We start from the raw sequence: 19,659 nt of genomic DNA on the forward strand, positions 1-19,659 counted from the left end.
ATGAATTATCTCCCTTTATTTGTTTTTACAAATATTATTCTACTCTCTTAAACAAATGTTGTCATACAAGCAAACACATTTCGGCGGGGATTTGGCACTACTGTGACAAGCTCTTGTTATTTCTTGCTAAGGAGTGTTGTATTGTTGATTCATTGTGTTTACATTTAAAGTCACTCTTAAATGGATATTTTGTCATTTTGTTTTATATGATACTTTTCTTAGCTATGTTTTTTTGCTGTTTCTTTGTAGATGTGTTTGTAATTTTTAAATAGTTTGTGTTCAAAGGGACAAAATACAAAAAAGTAGAAATAAAGTGATGAAAAATCAAAACATATATTGGTGTTAAATTTATCCCACACAACATACCGTACGCATGGAATGGATTGTGTCTGGGAGTGGACTTGAAAATTATGTAATTGTTTTGAAAAATGTGAATTTTAATTAATATGTGTTACTTATTTTTTATGTTTTAAATTTAAGAGTGGCTTTAAATGTGTAATGATCAATGTTCTTTTTTCAGCGTCATTATTTGTTGTCATTATTGTCAACCCTGTGCATGATTACATGTTCATTAATCCATTAACTTTTGTCACTTGTCAAAGACATTGTTTCTTGTTTATAGAAGTACTAAGTCTTAGAATACATCCACATTTAAGATAAATATAATGGATTAACAGTTCTGCTTTTCGCAGAAGACTTAAAAAAAATTAAAAAATATATATTTCATTCAGAGCATGTGACAAAAATATGTTGTAGATTTTAACTTATATTCATTATTGCTGCGTATTTGAGCAATAACTTTGGCAAGTGTTTCAATTGTAGATTGATGTCATTTCAGTTGAGTAACTGTCTAGTGTTTTGTCTCCTTTGTCTTTCTTTAACTTTTTCTTTTGCTTATAAAATGAGACTTAACTTACAATATGTTTTGCTTTTTGCCTTTCAATCATACATTTTTAACTAACGCTTCCATCATCCCAGGTACTGGTGACCCTATTACACTAACCATTTACAAAGATGTAATGCCATCTTCATCTAACATGAAACATAAATAATATTGATGCTGCACACTCTATTTATTATTCTCTGCTTAGCCCAATATCATTGTGAGCTCACCAGAGCACAACCTTATCACAAACATTGGTCGAGTTTGAGTCTGTTGGAGAACCTGGGCGTCAGGGGGGCAGGGCAGTTTCCCAGTTTTCTGAAGTGGGAACCCTGTGAACACTGTAGAAGATGTATTGTTTGCCCAATTTCCATGATTCTTGGAGTATAAGTTGTAACGGTTTCTTGGCTGAATTATTTAATGGAAATGGTTTGTTAAACCAAACATGACCACCAGGAAGCGGTCAGGTTTCCTTATATGGCCTAAATAAACCTATCGAAAAAAAAACTATTGTGGACAATGATATCTGGACTGAGTTTAAAACAGTGTCGTATGGGATCAAAATCTAGGTCACAAGCTCAATTTAAATTAAATGCTTGTGAACACACAAATGGTTATTTCCCAATCTTTTTAAAACTTAGTCAAATGATATTTCATTCAAGTCTGAAACTGGGTCACATGGTGTTGAAAACTGGTCACCAGGTCAAATTTAAGAAAAAGCTTGTAAATACCTGATAGACCACATTTATTCCTCAATCTTCTTGCAACATGATCAGAACATTTTTCCAACTGATATCTCTGCCTAGTTTGAAAGTTAATTTGAAACTCGGTCACATGGTGTTAAAAGCAGGTCATTAGGTCAAATTAGAGAAAAAGATTGTGAACATTCCGATTCAAGGGGCCATATTTATTACCCAATCTTCTCGAAATTTGTTGAGAACATTTGTCTAAAATTTATCTTGGCTGAGATAAACTGGGTCACTTGTGTTCAAAAACTAGGCGTCTGAGTCAAACTAAAGAAAATTCTTGTGAACACTATCGGCACATTTGTTTGCTCAAATGGGTCATGTGGGGTCAAATTCTAGGTCATTAGGTTAAATTAAAGAAAAAGCTTGTGAACACTCTAGAGGCCGCATATAGTGCACAGCCGTCATGAAACTTTATGAGAACATTTGTCTCAATAATATTTTGCTCGAGGTCAAAACTCAGTCACTTGGTATCAAACACTAGGTCACCGGTTAAATGAAAAAAAAAAAATATTGCAAACACTCCAGAGCCTGATTATTTGCCTGATTTTTTCGCCATAACAATAATAATCTTGCTTGGAATATTTCTTCTAATGATATCTTTGCGGGGTTCAAACTGTTTCTTGAGCCAGAACTGATTAAAACTGAGGTCAGGGCTCTGGTGAGCAAGTTAGTGCCTTTGACCCTCTTGTTGGCATGTAATCTTCTTACTTTATTTTTCCGTTTGTCTTTATCCCCATAAAACACTAACATCGTCATAATATAAACAAAAAGTAAGCATGTATCATGACTTCTCTTTTCGTGCTAACCAAATATATGTAAGCTGCGTTATGTGAAAAGGGGGTTTAATGCATGTGCAGTGTCATCCCAGATTAGCCTGTGCAGTATGCACAGGCTAATCAGGGACGACACTTTCGGCCTAAACTGGATTTTTGCTTAGAAGAGACTTTCTTTAAAAGAAAAATATCATAAAAGCGAAAAATGTCGTCCCTGATAAGCCTGTGCGGACTGCACAGGGTAATCTGGGATTACACTTTCTGCACATGCACGTACATTTAACCCCCTTTTCACAGAGCATGGCCCATATCTTACTCACATGTTAACACAATTGTCTTTATCGTTTCATACAGCGCTCACAATGTTCAAGGTCATTCGGGAAGAAATCTACAAATTAGAAGTCCACATTGACCTGTACTGGTCAAAAAAGAATAGACGCATGTTGAAAATCAAGGAAAACATAACTGAAACTAGATCATTTATAGACAATTCTGATCATGGTCCAAGTTAATGGATTTATAATCAGTTTAAGTTCAGACAAAACACTGGCTTTGAATTAAAATATATAAAAACAACAACAGTATGTTGCCTTAAAACTGCCATGGTACCGATTGCAGGTATTTTTTTTGGAGATGTTCATGATTTGATATGACTATGACATAAGAAATCTTAAGAAAAGGTGTGCTTTGTCTGAATTTGAACTCCAGTATATTTTGAATACACCTTAATTGAAACTTTATCTTTTTGCTCACCTTTACCTTAACATTTACAGTGTGATTCACATGAATACACATATCATTATATATGTCATGTCATCATATTTCATTGTTTCATGGAACAGACTATAAATTAAAACTTGTAAAATTGATACAATTTGTAAACCACTTATGAAGTGTTTGAAATTTTGCTGTTACTATGTTTTTTTTATTTACAGTAAAGTGCTTTTTTTGTAGTACACTGGATAATTCTCAACCTAACTTAGTCTTGTATAGTCTGTATCATGATATGTTTATTTATTCAACATTTCATAATTTTATGTCATGTGCAGAATCATTGATGAATCATATGTGACCATTCCCTTGTCTGGGAAAACTCGTTCCAGTAAAAAAAATATGAATATGCACTACTATATGTGTCCAACACATTAAACAATTTCAGAACATAGCTAATCTACTTTTAAACCACAATATTTTCACTTTTATGAAGGCAAAAGGGACACCTGAACAGATTAATTTTTAACATTAAGCATTATTTAGCATACGGAAACTCATGGAATCAAAGTTAATATGTCTTGTAATTCTTTCATTACAAAACACACAGCTTAGGTTGTGTATTATTACCAACTATTCTAACTTGTTCTAGTCCCGCGCCTATCAGAAGAGCGTGGACCAGATGTTACTATGGAAACTGTTGAAATTGTTCCCATGGAAACACAACCAGTATCGCAGAAACCATCCACGGAGTTAATAACACCATTAGGTTGGCAAATTTCATATTTTGCTAAGTCTGAAAATTATTAAAGTAGTTGATTATCTTCTCATCATTCAAAAAAGAAATCAGGGAAAATATTTTTAACATTGTTTCCATGGTGAGTCTAAGGCTCATTGTGAAGGTCATTACATGAGCATGGCATTGTGGGAAAGCGCACTGCCCTCTGGCATGGAATTATGGGAAATATTTGTGCTAGCCATGTTTGAATATGGTGTTTCTGCGATGTTTAACCTGGTTGTTTATATATGGATGCTTCTTTCAATTATTTAATGATTAAACATTTCTTAATTAAAATTTCCAAAACCATTTTCTGTCCCATGTATTAATGTTTAAAGTGTGTCTAACTACATTCTTGTTTTATTTTATATATACCAGTATTATTCAGTGATGTTTAGTATTGATTTTTCTTTGTAAGATAGAGACTGAATGAATATATACAATAGCAGAACAATTGATCTTTTTATTTTTAGCATATTTATAACAACAAATACTATTCATGTATGTTTATGACTTTCGTGTTCAGTATTTTATGTAGCATGTAGACATTCTTTTATGTTTCAGATTGTTGATTAATTAACATAGATGCTTTTGCTAGAACCTTGATTTTATATTAAGTTTTTTGTTATTTAATACAGTATTGAGGATTCTTTTGTAAACCGATTTTACCCCAAATGAAGAAAATCATCATCGCTAAATGGCACGTGGTGGACTTAAGCTAGGCTTTTGTAGTAGCATTGGCTTCATTGCTTTTTGAATATGTCAGTTTTGAGATTACAGTTGTTTTCAAGCAAGTCAATCTGCAGGAGCTTTTGCTGTCAGGTTGATGCTAGAAGTATTTATCGAAAAATAAACACAAACATGTTATCAAATTCGAAAACTGGGAATGAGTTGGTTTATTTCTTGCATAAATACATTTCGGACAGTTTGGGAAAGCTTAGCCCCTTATGAAAGAAAAAGGTGATGTTTGTGATTTGTAAAAGCAGAATGACCTATTTTAGAGTATTAATTCATTTGCAAATGTGTTATCTCTAAAATATGAAACATAGTCTCAATAAAACTGGTTGAGATTATAACCATAAGAAATCTGCTTTTCAGTACAAACATTGAGGAGTCATTAATGAAAGTGACAGTAATTGTTTTTACAGTGATTTTTCTTAATCTTTCAATTGATATTGTAGAAAATATAAAAATTGTTTAGTAATCAAAAATAGACACAATTACTTTTTAAAATTCTTATTTGGTGGCAGTTAATTTGAGAAACGTTTTCTTTTAATAAATGGGCATCCTTTGGCATAGTGTCATCCTTAAAGAAATAGAAAAGTCACTGGTTTTAACATAATGTCATTTAATACATTATCATTCCTTGGCCAATATTTTGGTTATGTAAGATGCCCTTTTGTGGAACTGGCAATTACCTCCTTAAGTTACCTGCCCTGGAGTAACATAAGGCCTGGCCTTTATCCTCAGTTGACCATTATCCTAAAGCATAACCAATGACATAATGCAATTATTTTCCCTTCTCATACTTTCTTCACTTTGGGGTAAATTCGGGTTTAGATTAGCAGGTGAGCAAAATCTGTATCACAACAAATTGATATACATGTATGTGTATTCTTGAAGGATTTTTTTCGTTTTGGTTGATCAAACTTTGTGTGTGGTGTTTTGAGCCCATTTGTACATGGACCAATATAAATGGAATAAAATCTTAACGAAATTCCAACATTCTTGTTAAATTTTGTCTCTTTTCAATGAGGAAAGATAAAAAAGGGACTTTATTAAGCTCATAAGGTGGTTAACATTGGAATTTTATTGAATATTTTTGCATGATATCCCTCTTGAAATACTTCTTGAATTGGTCAAATTGGAAATCACAACATGTGTGGTTTTAAGAAATCAGTTTCTTATGCATATGCCACTTTTTGTTAGAACCACACTTACACCTGTTAACATGATGCCCTTAGTTATTGTTGTAAATCCATTGTTCTCCCACTAATGCAAAATAATGGTAATCTTTTTTAAAGTTGTTTTTTTTCTTGTATTGTTTGGAATCTTACAAAAAGTGGATATGTAGACATAGAGACTTTTTAAGCTCACCTGCCAACTAAATTAGAATTTGCAAGTAGCTTAGTTTAGTTTCCTTAGTTTAGTTTCCTTAGTTTATATAATTTCTGTTTGTTTTGTTTTGTTGAATTTATGTTCATGCATTGTGCTTAATTTGTGGTCAGCAATTAACCTTGACTCACTGTCGACTTTCCAGCTTTTATAATTGCAAATTTCACTGTGATTGTTTTGTTAGAAAACAGCAATAATTTACATTATGCATTTATGCGTTTCTGTGTGAAATACATGAAAAATTCAAGCCAAAATTGATAATGACTATTATATAATGGGCATTTTGTCATATGGTAGATAATAATAATGCCATTAAAATATATAAATTATCAAATTATAGAAGCTGGTTACTTGGTTGTGACAATCAATACTTATTGTATGTATCATACTTTATTTCCGGGACAAAAATCACCAACTGCCTATGGACGTAACAAACAAAATATAATGATGATTATCAAATGTTTTTTTTCCATCCAGCTTTAAATGTGAAGCTTACCTTTTCATGCTCCGTTTACGTATAAATTTTGGGGGGAGCATATAGTCGCCGCTTCGTCTGTCCATGCGTGTGTGTCTGTCCGTCCGTCTATGCACAATTTTTGTCCGGGCTATTTCTCAGGAACTAATGACCGGAATTCAATGAGACTTTATGGGAAGCTTCACTACCAAGAGGAGATGTGCATATTATCAGAGGGTTCTGGTTGGATGATTTTTATGTCCCCCACTATAGTAGTGGGGGACATATTGTTTTTGCCCTGTCTGTTGGTTTGTTGGTCTGTCTGTTGGTCTGTCTGTTTGCGTCAACTTTAACATTTTGCAATAACTTTTGCTATATTGAAGATAGCAACTTCATATTTGGCATGCATGTGTATCTCATGAAGCTGCACATTTTGAGTGGTGAAAGGTCAAGATCAAGGTCATCCTTCAAGGTCAGAGGTCAAATATATGTGGCCAAAATCGCTCATTTTATGAATACTTTTGCAATATTGAAGATAGCAACTTGATATTTGGCATGCATGTGTATCTCATGTAGCTTCACATTTTGAGTGGTGAAAGGTCAAGGTCAAGGTCATCCTTCAAGGTCAGAGGTCAAATATATGTGGCCCAAATCGCTTATTTTGTAAATACTTTTGCAATATTGAAGAAAGCAACTTGATATTTGACATGCATGTGCATCTCATGGAGCTGCACATTTTGAGTGGTGAAAGGTCATGATCAAGGTCATCCTTCAAGGTCAGAGGTCAAATATATGTGGCCCAAATCCCTTATTTTATGAATTCTTTCGCAATATTGAAGATAGCAACTTGATATTTGGCATGCATGTGTATCTCATAGAGCTGCACATTTTGAGTGGTGAAAGGTCAAGGTCATCCTTCACAAGGTCAAGTTTATCCTTCAAGGTCAAACGTCATATAAGGGGACATTGTGTTTCACAAACACATCTTGTTCACAGAGTTATGGCCCTTTGTAATTTTCTATAAAAAAATCTTGTTCCCCCAACTACTGTGCCCTCAAGACGTTTTCTTTTATCTGAATATATAGTGCAATATTGTGACAAAATAAACCTTTCAGGAGCATCACCCATCTCTGACGGTTTCTTTTTTATCATCTGCTGTAATATTTTTTTATTAACCATGTTTTGTTTGTTTGAATCAAAATACTTAAACACACGCCATATTTATGAAAATATCGGTTTATAATTTCGAGTCTGGAGCCTATAAAAAAAGGCAGTTCTGAAGTGTTAACCCACTTATGCCTAGCGTCTAGAAAAAAGGCCTTGGCAAACAGCTTAGACCCTGATGAGACGCCGCGTGATGCGGCGTCTCATCAGGGTCTGCGCTGTTTGCTTAAAGGAATTTCTGTAAGAAATATTCTAAATATAAAAATAAATATACTTGACATCCCTAATTTTGGAAATAAATTGATCCAATTTAGAAGGATGGGAGAGTCCACTAGGCTTAAATGAGTTAAGTCAAAGTGAAGGTTGGTGATTGAGCCCCCAGGGTTTACACTGGTATTTCTAGCATGGCCATTTGACTATGTCTTGCTGCCAAAATGTTTGTGCAAGGAAAGTGGCCACATTACACACACATTCCTGTTTTGTCTAATATTTAAGATACAAAAACTATTAAAAGTCAAAATAGACCATTATTCTGCAATTTATAAATGCCTTTATTAAGATTACTTTTTGATACAGTATTTGTATGCATAAGATTGAGAAAAGAAGGTTTATTATACTCATTTTTTGACAGAAATTTTATTTATATTTCAAAAATAAATACACTGTGGAAATTAATAAATTTCACCATGAAATTGTTTATGTTTAAATATGTAAAATCATTTGTTGTCACAGCAACAAGAAAATGATCAAATGCATACAGATCAAGAAATAAAGATTGTATAAGTGGTGTACAAGTAACATGATGTAAGTATCTGTCACATGCAATATGAAAATGGTAACACTATTTACCTCCAAAAAAAACAACACAATTTGAAATGAAACATCCAATATATCAAGTTAACAATAAAATAATTAACAATCAAATGAATACTAGTATCTTGCTTAAAAAAGTGTTATATATTTCAGAATATTGTACATAATATTTTAATATTGACAAATAAAATCATTTGTTAAATGCTTAAATTGTGTCCTTGTACAACCTGAATGCATTACACAAATTTCATAGCTATTGTATAGCTGTAACAGAGACATTTTACTTGGTTAAACCAGAATATTGGCTATATAATTTATGATTCAAATGTAGAAATAATTGAAGAAATCTGGCCAATTTTCTTTGCTTGTAGACATGTTTGGAAATTAGAATTTGGCATCTGGTAAAGATTTGAAATGACTTTGCTTATGATGTGCTTTTCACAGAGTCAATAACTATAACACAAAATTGACGACCTTCCTTAAAAAATTGTTTTATTCCTCTTGTGCCAAAAGAAATGTCAACAAATTCTTTTGTAATAATGATTAGCTATTAAAGGAAGATGCCAAACATGTCTACCTAGAATGAATATGTCTCATTTGTGCATGCCATGTTTCACCCTTTGCAGCATAGGTATCGTGATAGCATGCTATGTCTGATGTGTACTTCATAATAATTGGTCGAAGTCCTTCCAAACAGCAAGCTATAAATCTTGTCATTACTTTGGATATTAAAAGGTATGGCTCTTTTATAAAGTTTAATAAAACCATATACAAGGTATACATACAAGGTAACTATCACAAAGTACGCTTAGAGACATGGATATTTTGAAGTGAACACCTGCATGTTAAAGCATGTTGATTTTCAAGAGGGTTTTATTATCTTGCAAATTAAAGGCCTTTGCAATGTCTTTTGAACACCATTATGAAGTAATGTCCTTAACTTGCTAAATACTTTTATTACATCAACATTATAAAAATAGTCATATTCAAAATATGAACAACAACAATGTTTGGTGTTCATGTATTTTTGGGGGTAAATAACTATATGAATGAAAATGATAAACCTTAGCAAAATAAACACAGATTGCAATAATGATCATTTTCGTATGGTATAATATTGGACAAACTTGATTGTCAGGTAAATAACAAATACTGTATGCAATACTCATACATTTTAATAACCACAATGTCATTATAATGATGTCTTCAAACAAGTTAATGCTGCTGACAGTGGTGCTGGTGGAAGTGATGACAGCAATTGACACTAATGTTGTTAATGATGATGATGATGATGATTAAGATATGATGATAACATTTAATATGCAAATATATATTAAAACCACCACACACATCCTGACAGTTAAAGTGATATTCTGAAACAAAAACACCACTGTTAATAACATACAGCTTAACTTTATTATCTTTAACCCTCTTCAATTCATGTTCTTGATAACATTTGAAAACAACCAACATTACACCTTTACCACTTAGATACGTATTTTTAAGCATTTGTAGTCCCTCAGAAAGTGACATTTAATTAAAGACCTTTCTTACTAGATTCAAATTGTGAAGGCTTCATTTCCAACCCTTAAGTACTGACAAGCAGCATACAGCATAAAACCTGAACAGACTGCGAGTTGCTCGAGTGGCTTTTGTAGTTTGATGCTGTTTGCACATAGCCATTTTCACTTTGTTTCTGAGTGGGAAAGGATTAAACATTTGAACTATTTATGTTTATACAAAGAAATTCAAAATGGACTACTTTAAATTTCTTTTAAATTATCTGTCCTTTAGAGATAACAAAGTTCAGCTGCATTTATCTGACATTGACTGAGGACATATAGCAATACCAGTTATATATTGGGAGGTATAATACAACTTATACGAAATTGGAGCGCAGAAAACATGCAAACACAGAGAAGTATGTCCTGTATTACCTTATTAACAGCCCCAGCCGTGGAAGAAGAAACCACAGTGCACGAAACACCTGAACAGACTCTCACTCTGGAGGGTCAGGACATTTCACCTGAGAAGGTGACCCCAGAACAGTCTGAGGTCATCGCTATAGAAACGATCAGGGAGGACGTTGAAAAGGTGGAGATGGAGGATGTAGATTTCGAGATTGTTATGCCAGAGAAGTCGGAAGCTGCTTCAGTTGAAGTCGCTGTTGATGAGTCACCTCTTCCAGAATCGGACAAGGTTGCTCCGACGGCAACAGCTACTGAAGTCTCCATGGCAACTACCCTGGAGATGGAAGAGGTCATACCCAAGATCGTGACCCCTGATGAGGTCACGGGGGTAGAGACCGATAGCAAGCTGTTTAGGCCCAATGAGCAACTTCTAGAGCAGAGACAGGCTCCAGAAGAGGAGGTTTGTATGCGAGTCTTATCAGGTTTTGTTCAGTCTGTAAGTCAAGCAAATAGCATGTTATTAAGTGAATTATGTAATACAATACAACTTATTATGTAGATCAAAACAAGAGCTTATTAATGGGAATACAAAACACGGTAAAAGTTATTGTATTACGACTCAAATATTATGAACAGACATTATCACTTTTTTTAAAATCTTTAACATCCTTAATTGTCACTTATGAAATCCGATTGTTAGTGACATTTTTTCCAAAAATCAAAATTGGTCTAAACCCTATCAGGCGAATGCCATTGAATAGGATCAAATATGCCAAGATACAATTAAAACATCTGCTCTTACCATGTCGTTCATTTTTTACAGCAAGTAGCCAAGGAGGCTGTGTCCAAGGAAACAGCTCCTGAGAAAGGCCAGGAAGAGGTCGTTCCTACCAAACCTACAGGTGAAGCCCCCATATTTGTTACTGAACTCCAAACTATCACTGCCCCAGAAGGCACCCCTGTGCAATTCGTTTGCACAGTTTCTGGAACCCCCCGCCCCGTCGTACGATGGATTCTCGATGGGGAATACATACCCGAAGACTCCCAATCCTACACTACTGAATACCATAGCAATGGAACATGTGTACTTTCGATAAAGGAAACTTTCCAAGAAGATGAGGGAGAATACACGATAGAGGCAACCAATTATTTCGGAGCTGTACGTTCCACAGCAGAGCTTATTCTTGAAGGTATGTTATTTTGGATGTTTCATTTCACATTGTGTTTTTCAGAGGTAAATAGTGTTACCACTTTCGTGTTCATTTACAAGAATATTTTTAATTAAGTTTGGCTTAAATAACAGTAGGTGAAGGTACTTTAAATTAGAAATGGTTTATTTTCATAAGAAATGGTTTATTTGCATATATTTACAGAATTAGGCATGGGAAATCAAAGCATATTAGGTAGACAAAAATGTAATTCGATATTTTCAATGTCAAATATAAGTGTTTATATGGTATGTTAAGTAATTCATTTTAAGACATTTTCTCTTCTGAAAAACAGTTGATTTTATATGTGCACAATTAAAAGTCATCTGGAAAATTTACAATAACATGTCATTTGACGCTATTGGGTTACACAAGTTATATCTGTATGTAATACAACTGTTTATTACTAAATCTTGACTATAAATAATTTATGTAGTATGCACACCAGATAACGTAAGCTGTTTAAAAAAAGCCATTTCCATAGTAACTATATAATATTATGATATGATGATGTGCCTAAAACCAGAATGTAGCCCTTATTTGAAACCTATTACTTAAATATTATTAGTGTTCACTTGCACTATTTTTAAATAATGTACGTATTTAATTAGTCGATGACATAACTGTCACTGACAAGACACCAGCAGAGGAAAGGCCAACGCTTTATCCTGATGAAAAGGCTGAACCAATTGATGAAATTCCTGTGGCTTCTGCTAAGCATTTAACTTTACCTCTTGATGATATTGAAGAAGTCAGTATAGCTAGTGTCAGTCCTTCTCGTGAGTCTGTTGATTTTGAAACTGTAGACTATTCATCAGTTGGAATAGAAGAACTGCCTGCTGAAGATGAAGAAGTTGAGAAGAAAGAAGACAAATTAGAACAACACATACCTGAGATACTGGAGGTTGAAGATATATTTGAAAAAGAAGAAGACATTGAAAAGAGTTATGAAAGTGAAACAATTCTCATTGAGGAAATTATTGAGAAACCTGCAGAGAAAGAAACTGAATTTGTACAGAAAGAAGAAAAGATTACAGTGGCTATGGAGGAGCTTGTTTTACCTGAGGACATTGGTGAAATAATAGTTGATGAAATTAAACAAGTCAGAATTAAAGCATCGCCTGAAATTGAATGTATTGATATCCATGAAAAACCCTATGAAAGCGCAGAGGCAAAAGACAGAATTATTCCCATCATGGTAAGGGTTTGTAGTGAAGATCAAGAATACTTCATTGAATATCCATCGGACATTCCAGTGACTGAAAAAGAAGATGTAAGTATAAAGGAAAGTGAAACTATCATTATACCTGAAGAGGAAGAAACATACATTTCGGATGTTTCAATAAAGAAAACTTCCACAACTATTGAGCTTCAGGTTTCTAATCTTAAAATTGATAACAAAGAAAAACTGCCAGCTGTGGAAATAAATTTGTTTGTACCTGATTCAAAGAAGACAACACTATTAACTACTGAATATACAGAAACGGTGTCTGTTTCAACAACAGAGGAGGTTACTGAAGAGGGGCAAGTTGATGTTCCTGAAAGAGAATTTAGATCTGAAAAGGTAATGGATGTAGCGAAAGTCATTGATGACAGTGTCCCATCAACCAAAGCAATTTTGATTGATGTTGAAATTGATAATTCAAAGCGCCAAGATATTCTTCAAAAGGAAGAGGTGACAATAACTGACATATCCTCAACAACTGTCTATGAGGACTTATCTGATGAAGATATTATTATTAATCAACTCGAACAATTAAAAATAAAAGAACTAGAGGCCCTGAGAATTGAAGAGGATGTGACAAAGATTCCTGAAGATGAGCAAAAAGTGGATTTGGTTAAGCATGAGACCATTCAAATTGAAAACAAGACACAATCTGAGAAGGTTGAAAAAGACATAATGCCAGAAGTAGAAACAGAAACAACATTTTCTGAAACCATTGAAATTGAAGACAAGAAACCATCTGATAAGGTTGACATAGACCTTATGCCTGAAGTAAAAACAGAAACAGCATTCACTGAAGCCATTAAAATTGAAGACAAGAAACCATATGAGAAGGTTGACATAGACATAATGCCTGAAGTACAAAGAGAAACAACATTTACTGAAAACATTCAAATTGAAGACAAGAAACCATCTGAGAAGGTCGAAATATACATAAAGCCTGAAGAAGAAACAGAAACAACATTTACTAAAACCATTGAAATTGAAGACAAGAAACCATCTGTGAAGGTTGACATAGACATTATGCCTGAAGTAGTAACAGAAACAACATTTACTGAAACCATTCAAATTGAAGACAAGAAACCATCTGAGAAGGTCGACATAGACATAATGCCAGAAGTAGGAACAGAAACAGCATTTACTGAAACCATTCAAATTGAAGACAAGAAACCATATGAGAAAGTTGACATAGACATAATGCCTGAAGAAGAAACAGAAACAACATATACTGAAACAGTTAAAATTGATAGCAAGAAACCACATGATAAGGTTGACATAGACATAATGCCTGAAGTAGAAACAGAAACAACATTTACTAAAATCATTGAAATCGAAGACAAGAAACCATCTGAGAAGGTTGACATGGACATATTGCCTGAAGTAAAAACAGAAACAATATTTACTGAAACCGTTCAAATTGAAACCAAGAAACCATCTGAGAAGGTTGACAAAGACATAATGCCTGAAGAAGAAACAGAAACAACATTTACTGAAACCATTCAAATTGAAGACAAGAAACCATCTGAGAAGGTTGACATAGACATAATGCCAGACGTAGAAACAGAAACAACATTTTCTGAAACCATTGAAATTGAAGACAAGAAACCATCTGAGAAGGTTGACACAGACCTTTTGCCTGAAATTAAAACAGAAACAACATTCACTGAAGCCATTCAAACTAAAGACAAGAAACCATATGAGAATGTTGACATAGACATAATGCCTGAAGTAGAAAGAGAAACAACATTTACTGAAACCATTGAAATTGAAGACAAGAAACCATCTGAGAAGGTTGACATAGACATAATGCCTGAAGTAGAAACAGAAACAATATTTACTGAAACCATTGAAATTGAAGACAAGAAACCATCTGAGAGGGTTGACATAGACATAATGCCAGAAGTAGAAACAGAAACACCATTTACTGAAACCATTCAAATTGAAGACAAGAAACCATCTGAGAAGGTCGACATAGACATAATGCCAGAAGTAGGAACAGAAACAACATTTACTGAAACCATTCAAATTGAAGACAAGAAACCATATGAGAAAGTTGACATAGACATAATGCCTGAAGTAGAAACAGAAACAACATATACTGAAACAGTTAAAATTGATAGCAAGAAACCACATGATAAGGTTGACATAGACATAATGCCTGAAGTAGAAACAGAAACAACATTTACTAAAATCATTGAAATCGAAGACAAGAAACCATCTGAGAAGGTTGACATGGACATATTGCCTGAAGTAAAAACAGAAACAATATTTACTGAAACCGTTCAAATTGAAACCAAGAAACCATCTGAGAAGGTTGACAAAGACATAATGCCTGAAGAAGAAACAGAAACAACATTTACTGAAACCATTCAAATTGAAGACAAGAAACCATCTGAGAAGGTTGACATAGACATAATGCCAGACGTAGAAACAGAAACAACATTTTCTGAAACCATTGAAATTGAAGACAAGAAACCATCTGAGAAGGTTGACACAGACCTTTTGCCTGAAATTAAAACAGAAACAACATTCACTGAAGCCATTCAAACTAAAGACAAGAAACCATATGAGAATGTTGACATAGACATAATGCCTGAAGTAGAAAGAGAAACAACATTTACTGAAACCATTGAAATTGAAGACAAGAAACCATCTGAGAAGGTTGACATAGACATAATGCCTGAAGTAGAAACAGAAACAATATTTACTGAAACCATTGAAATTGAAGACAAGAAACCATCTGAGAGGGTTGACATAGACATAATGCCAGAAGTAGAAACAGAAACACCATTTACTGGAACCATTCAAATTGAAGACAATAAACCATCTCAGAAGGTTGACATAGACATAAGGCCTGAAGTAGAAACAGAAACAACATTTACTGAAACCATTGAAATTGAAGACAAGAAACGATCTGAGAGGGTTGACATAGACATAATGCCTGAAGTAGAAACAGAAACAACATTTACTGAAACCATTCAAATTGAAGACAAGAAACCATCTGAAAAGGTTAACATAGACATAATGCCTGAAGTAAAAACAGAAACAACATTTACTAAAACCATTCAAATTGAAGACAAGAAACCATCTGAGAAGGTTGACATAGACATAATTCCGGAAGTAGAAACAGAAACAACATTTACTGAAACCATTCAAATTGAAGACAAGAAACCATCTGAGAAGGTTGACATAGACATAATGCCTGAAGTAGAAACAGAAACAACATTCACTGAAACCATTCAAATTGAAGACAAGAAACCATCTAAGAAGGTTGACATAGACATAACGCCTGAAGTAGAAACAGAAACAACATTCACTGAAACCATTCAAATTGAAGACAAGAAACCATCTGAGAAGGTTGACATAGACATAATGCCTGAAGTAGTAAAAGAAACAACATTTACTGAAGCCATTAAAATTGAAGATAAGAAACCATCTGAGAAGGTTGACATAGACATAATGCCTGAAGTAGAAACAGAAACAACATTCACTGAAACAATTCAAATTGAAGACAAGAAACCATCTGAGAAGGTTGACATAGACATAATGCCTGAAGTAGTAACAGAAACAACATATACTGAAACCGTTCAAATTGAAAACAAGAAACCATATGAGAAGGTTGACATAGACATAATGTCTGAAGTAGAAACAGAAGCAACATTTACTGAAACCATTCAAATTGAAGAAAATAAACCTTCTGAAAAAGTTGACATAGACATAATGCCTGAAGTAAAAACAGAAACTATATTTACTGAAACCGTTCAAATTGAAAACAAGAGACCATATGAGAAGGTTGACATAGAAATAATGCCTGAAGTAGAAACAGAAACAACATTTACTGAAACTATTCAAAATGAATACAAGAAACCATCTGAGAAGGTTGACATAGATATAATGCCCAAAGTAGAAACAGAAACATTTACTGAAACCATTGAAATTGAAGACAAGAAACCATCTGAGAAGGTCGACTTAGACATAATGCCTGAAATAGAAACAGACACAACATTTACCCAAACCAGTCAAATTGAAGACACAAAATCATCTGAGGTCGACAGGGACATAATGCCTGAAGTAGAAACAGAAACAACATTTACTGAAACCATTCAAATCGAAGACAAGAAACCATCTGAGAAGGTTGACATAGACATAATGCCAGAAGTAGAAACAGAAACACCATTTACTGAAACCATTGAAATTGAAGACAAGAAACCATCTGAGAAGGTTGACATAGACATAATACCTGAAATAGAAACAGAAACTGTTACGGAAGTTATTGAAGTACCTCATCCACAATTTGTGACAGAAGAAACAGTAGCTGTCAGAAGGGAGTCGGTTATAATAGAAGTGGTCGGCATTGAACAGCCTAAAGATGGTAAGGAACTGGAAGAAGATGTGAAGAAAATGGACTCAACACAGAAAGAACAGCCAGTATCTGAAACAGAAATGCCTTTGGAACAAGATATTGAACGGGAAGTGAAGGAGATTGCTGTTAAACAACCTGTAGTTGAAAAGGAAGTTATATTTATAGAAACACCTGAAAGTGAAAAGAAACCAGACATTTTTGAAGAAATCAAAATTGATATTCAACCTTCAGATTCCACAACAGCTTATGTTGATACCATTGACATTGGAATCAAGCAGAAACCTGCTGAGAAGGTTGATATTGTTATAATGCCTGGAGTTGAAACAGAAACATCATTTTCTGAAACAGTTGATATTAAACAGGAAAAAACGAAAACACAGGAGATTGAATTTGAATTTGATCAACCGATTCAAAAACCGTTTGAACAACAGACAAAAGTTACAATTGAAATAAAACAAGAATCAGTACCTGTTATTTCTTCAATAGTAGAAGAATTACCAACAACATTAGATGAAACTGTTTCTGAAGTTATTGTAAAAACACATCCAGAAATGGTGTCTGAAGAAACAATGACCATAAGAAAGGAGTCAATTGCAATTGAAGCATTTGGCATTGCAAAGCCTAAAGAAATTGATGAGGAGCAAGCAGTAGATCTTGAGAAAATTGAAATTGAATGCGAAGAGAAACCGCCCATTTCTGAAGAAATGGTAATTGGTATTAAACCTCGAGATTCAACTAGTGCTTTTGTTGATGCCATTGACCTTTCAATTAAGCAGAAACCATCAGAGACAATTGAAATTGACATAATGCCTGAAGTTGAAACAGAATCAACAATTACAGAAACCTTTGAAATAGAAAAAGAAAAACCTAAAACACATGAAATTGAATTTGAATTCAAAATTCAACAAGATTCTGAGGATGAAAAGAAAACAAAAAGTGCATTTTATATTAAACTTGGAGAGGTGCCATTAAATGTTTCAGAAGTGGAAGTTCTTCCATTGACACATAAAGACACTGTTACTGAAATTATTCAAGAGTCTCATCCAGAGAGAGTGAAAGAGGAAACTATTTCTCATAGAAGAGAATCATATGTGACTGAAATTGTTGCTAGTGAGTTGCCTACTTGCGAAGAAGATGTTGAAATAAATGAAAAACAAACTATTTCAGAAAAGGTAGAAATACCAGACTTAGAGAAAACTGACACTGAGCTTGATGAAAGTACTATTGAAGTAAATAAGCCACAGGATATCACATTGGTCAGTCTTGACATCACAGTGGCACCAGATGATGAGACAGGTATCAGTCGTGTTAGAAGAGCTAATAATTGACAATAATATTCTGCTAGCCTGACTTAAGCCTTATTCATGATTTCTTAACTGCAAACAATCATACGCTTCTTTTTCATTGTGGGTTTTGGTATTTACCTTGTTTGTTCTACAATTTAGTGTGACTTGTAGTTCTTTGAGTGATGTGTTGCTAGAGAAAAGTCTTAAATTTGGTGCTTTGTCAGTCTTTTCAGATAGTAAAGCTAAATGTCTGAAAGAGTCTTATACCATACACATTTAAACCTTTCCGCTTTAACAAGTAACCCATAACTCACCAATTTATCAAATTTCAAATACACTTGTAATAAATGTTTTCCCTGCTACATTAACATACAAAAAATCCTGTTTTTCCTGAGCTGTTTCTGTATCGTATTGAAAAAGGAATGAATGTTTAAATTTGAAAAATAAAAGTATTATGTAAAAAATATCATCAGGTGATAGTAGGTAACACATTGTCATGAAATGCCTAAGTCAGGCTACAGACATTATTCTGATAGTGGAATTAAGCTGCTTCCAGTCTGGTGATTATTGCATTTGACAGTGATGGTCTTGTATTTATTTTAGCAGAATGTACCCTGTTATTGTTATTACATGTGGAATAGCAAATATAAATATATTCAAAACTGAAAGTACTGCTATGATATAACAACTTTTCTTTGGTAAGTTTTTTATTTAATAATTGAAAATATAAATTCGTGTGAAAATTGTTATTTTCATCATGATCAGAAACAAGGTACATTTTATGTTATGATGCACCCTTTCCATTTTCTGACTTAACACTGGCTGTGTTTATGTACTGACTTTTATACATGAATTTAATCTGCACAGCCTTTTAAGTTCAGAGATGTATGATAATAACATTTCTTATTTGCAGGACATTTTTTGCTGCAATTTTATTTTGCAATATTAACATTGCGATTACATGTGTGTATTTTACTTTTTAGTTTACATTTTTATCTTTGGTTGACATGCGTGTTTTATGTTCTTTGAAGCCTGAGAAAGTATCAACTGTTTATGGTTGTAGTGAACAAAATTATGCTAATTATTAATAAACTTGTGAGACTTTAGGCTTGTATGGCAATTTGTTGCGAGTGATTTATTTCATAGCTGTGAAGGAAAATTTAATCTTTAATCAAGTAAATATTACAAATTATTTTTTTTTTTTAAATCCAATTTTTTTTTTGCTTA

At 33.5% G+C, this 19,659-nt stretch overlaps 1 protein-coding gene across 1 annotated transcript in view; it reads left to right on the top strand.

Annotated features, from left to right (window-relative positions):
- LOC127849279 (titin-like) overlaps positions 1 to 19,659 on the top strand; it is a 215,281-nt gene that overhangs the window by 175,581 nt on the left and 20,041 nt on the right. The window contains 4 exon segments of the mRNA XM_052381996.1: positions 3,769 to 3,885; positions 10,389 to 10,810; positions 11,174 to 11,540; positions 12,170 to 18,442. Of these exon segments, the coding sequence (XP_052237956.1) occupies positions 3,769 to 3,885; positions 10,389 to 10,810; positions 11,174 to 11,540; positions 12,170 to 18,442 (7,179 nt within the window).

Source organism: Dreissena polymorpha, chromosome 10 (assembly GCF_020536995.1).
Source record: "Dreissena polymorpha isolate Duluth1 chromosome 10, UMN_Dpol_1.0, whole genome shotgun sequence".
NCBI lineage: Eukaryota > Metazoa > Mollusca > Bivalvia > Myida > Dreissenidae > Dreissena > Dreissena polymorpha.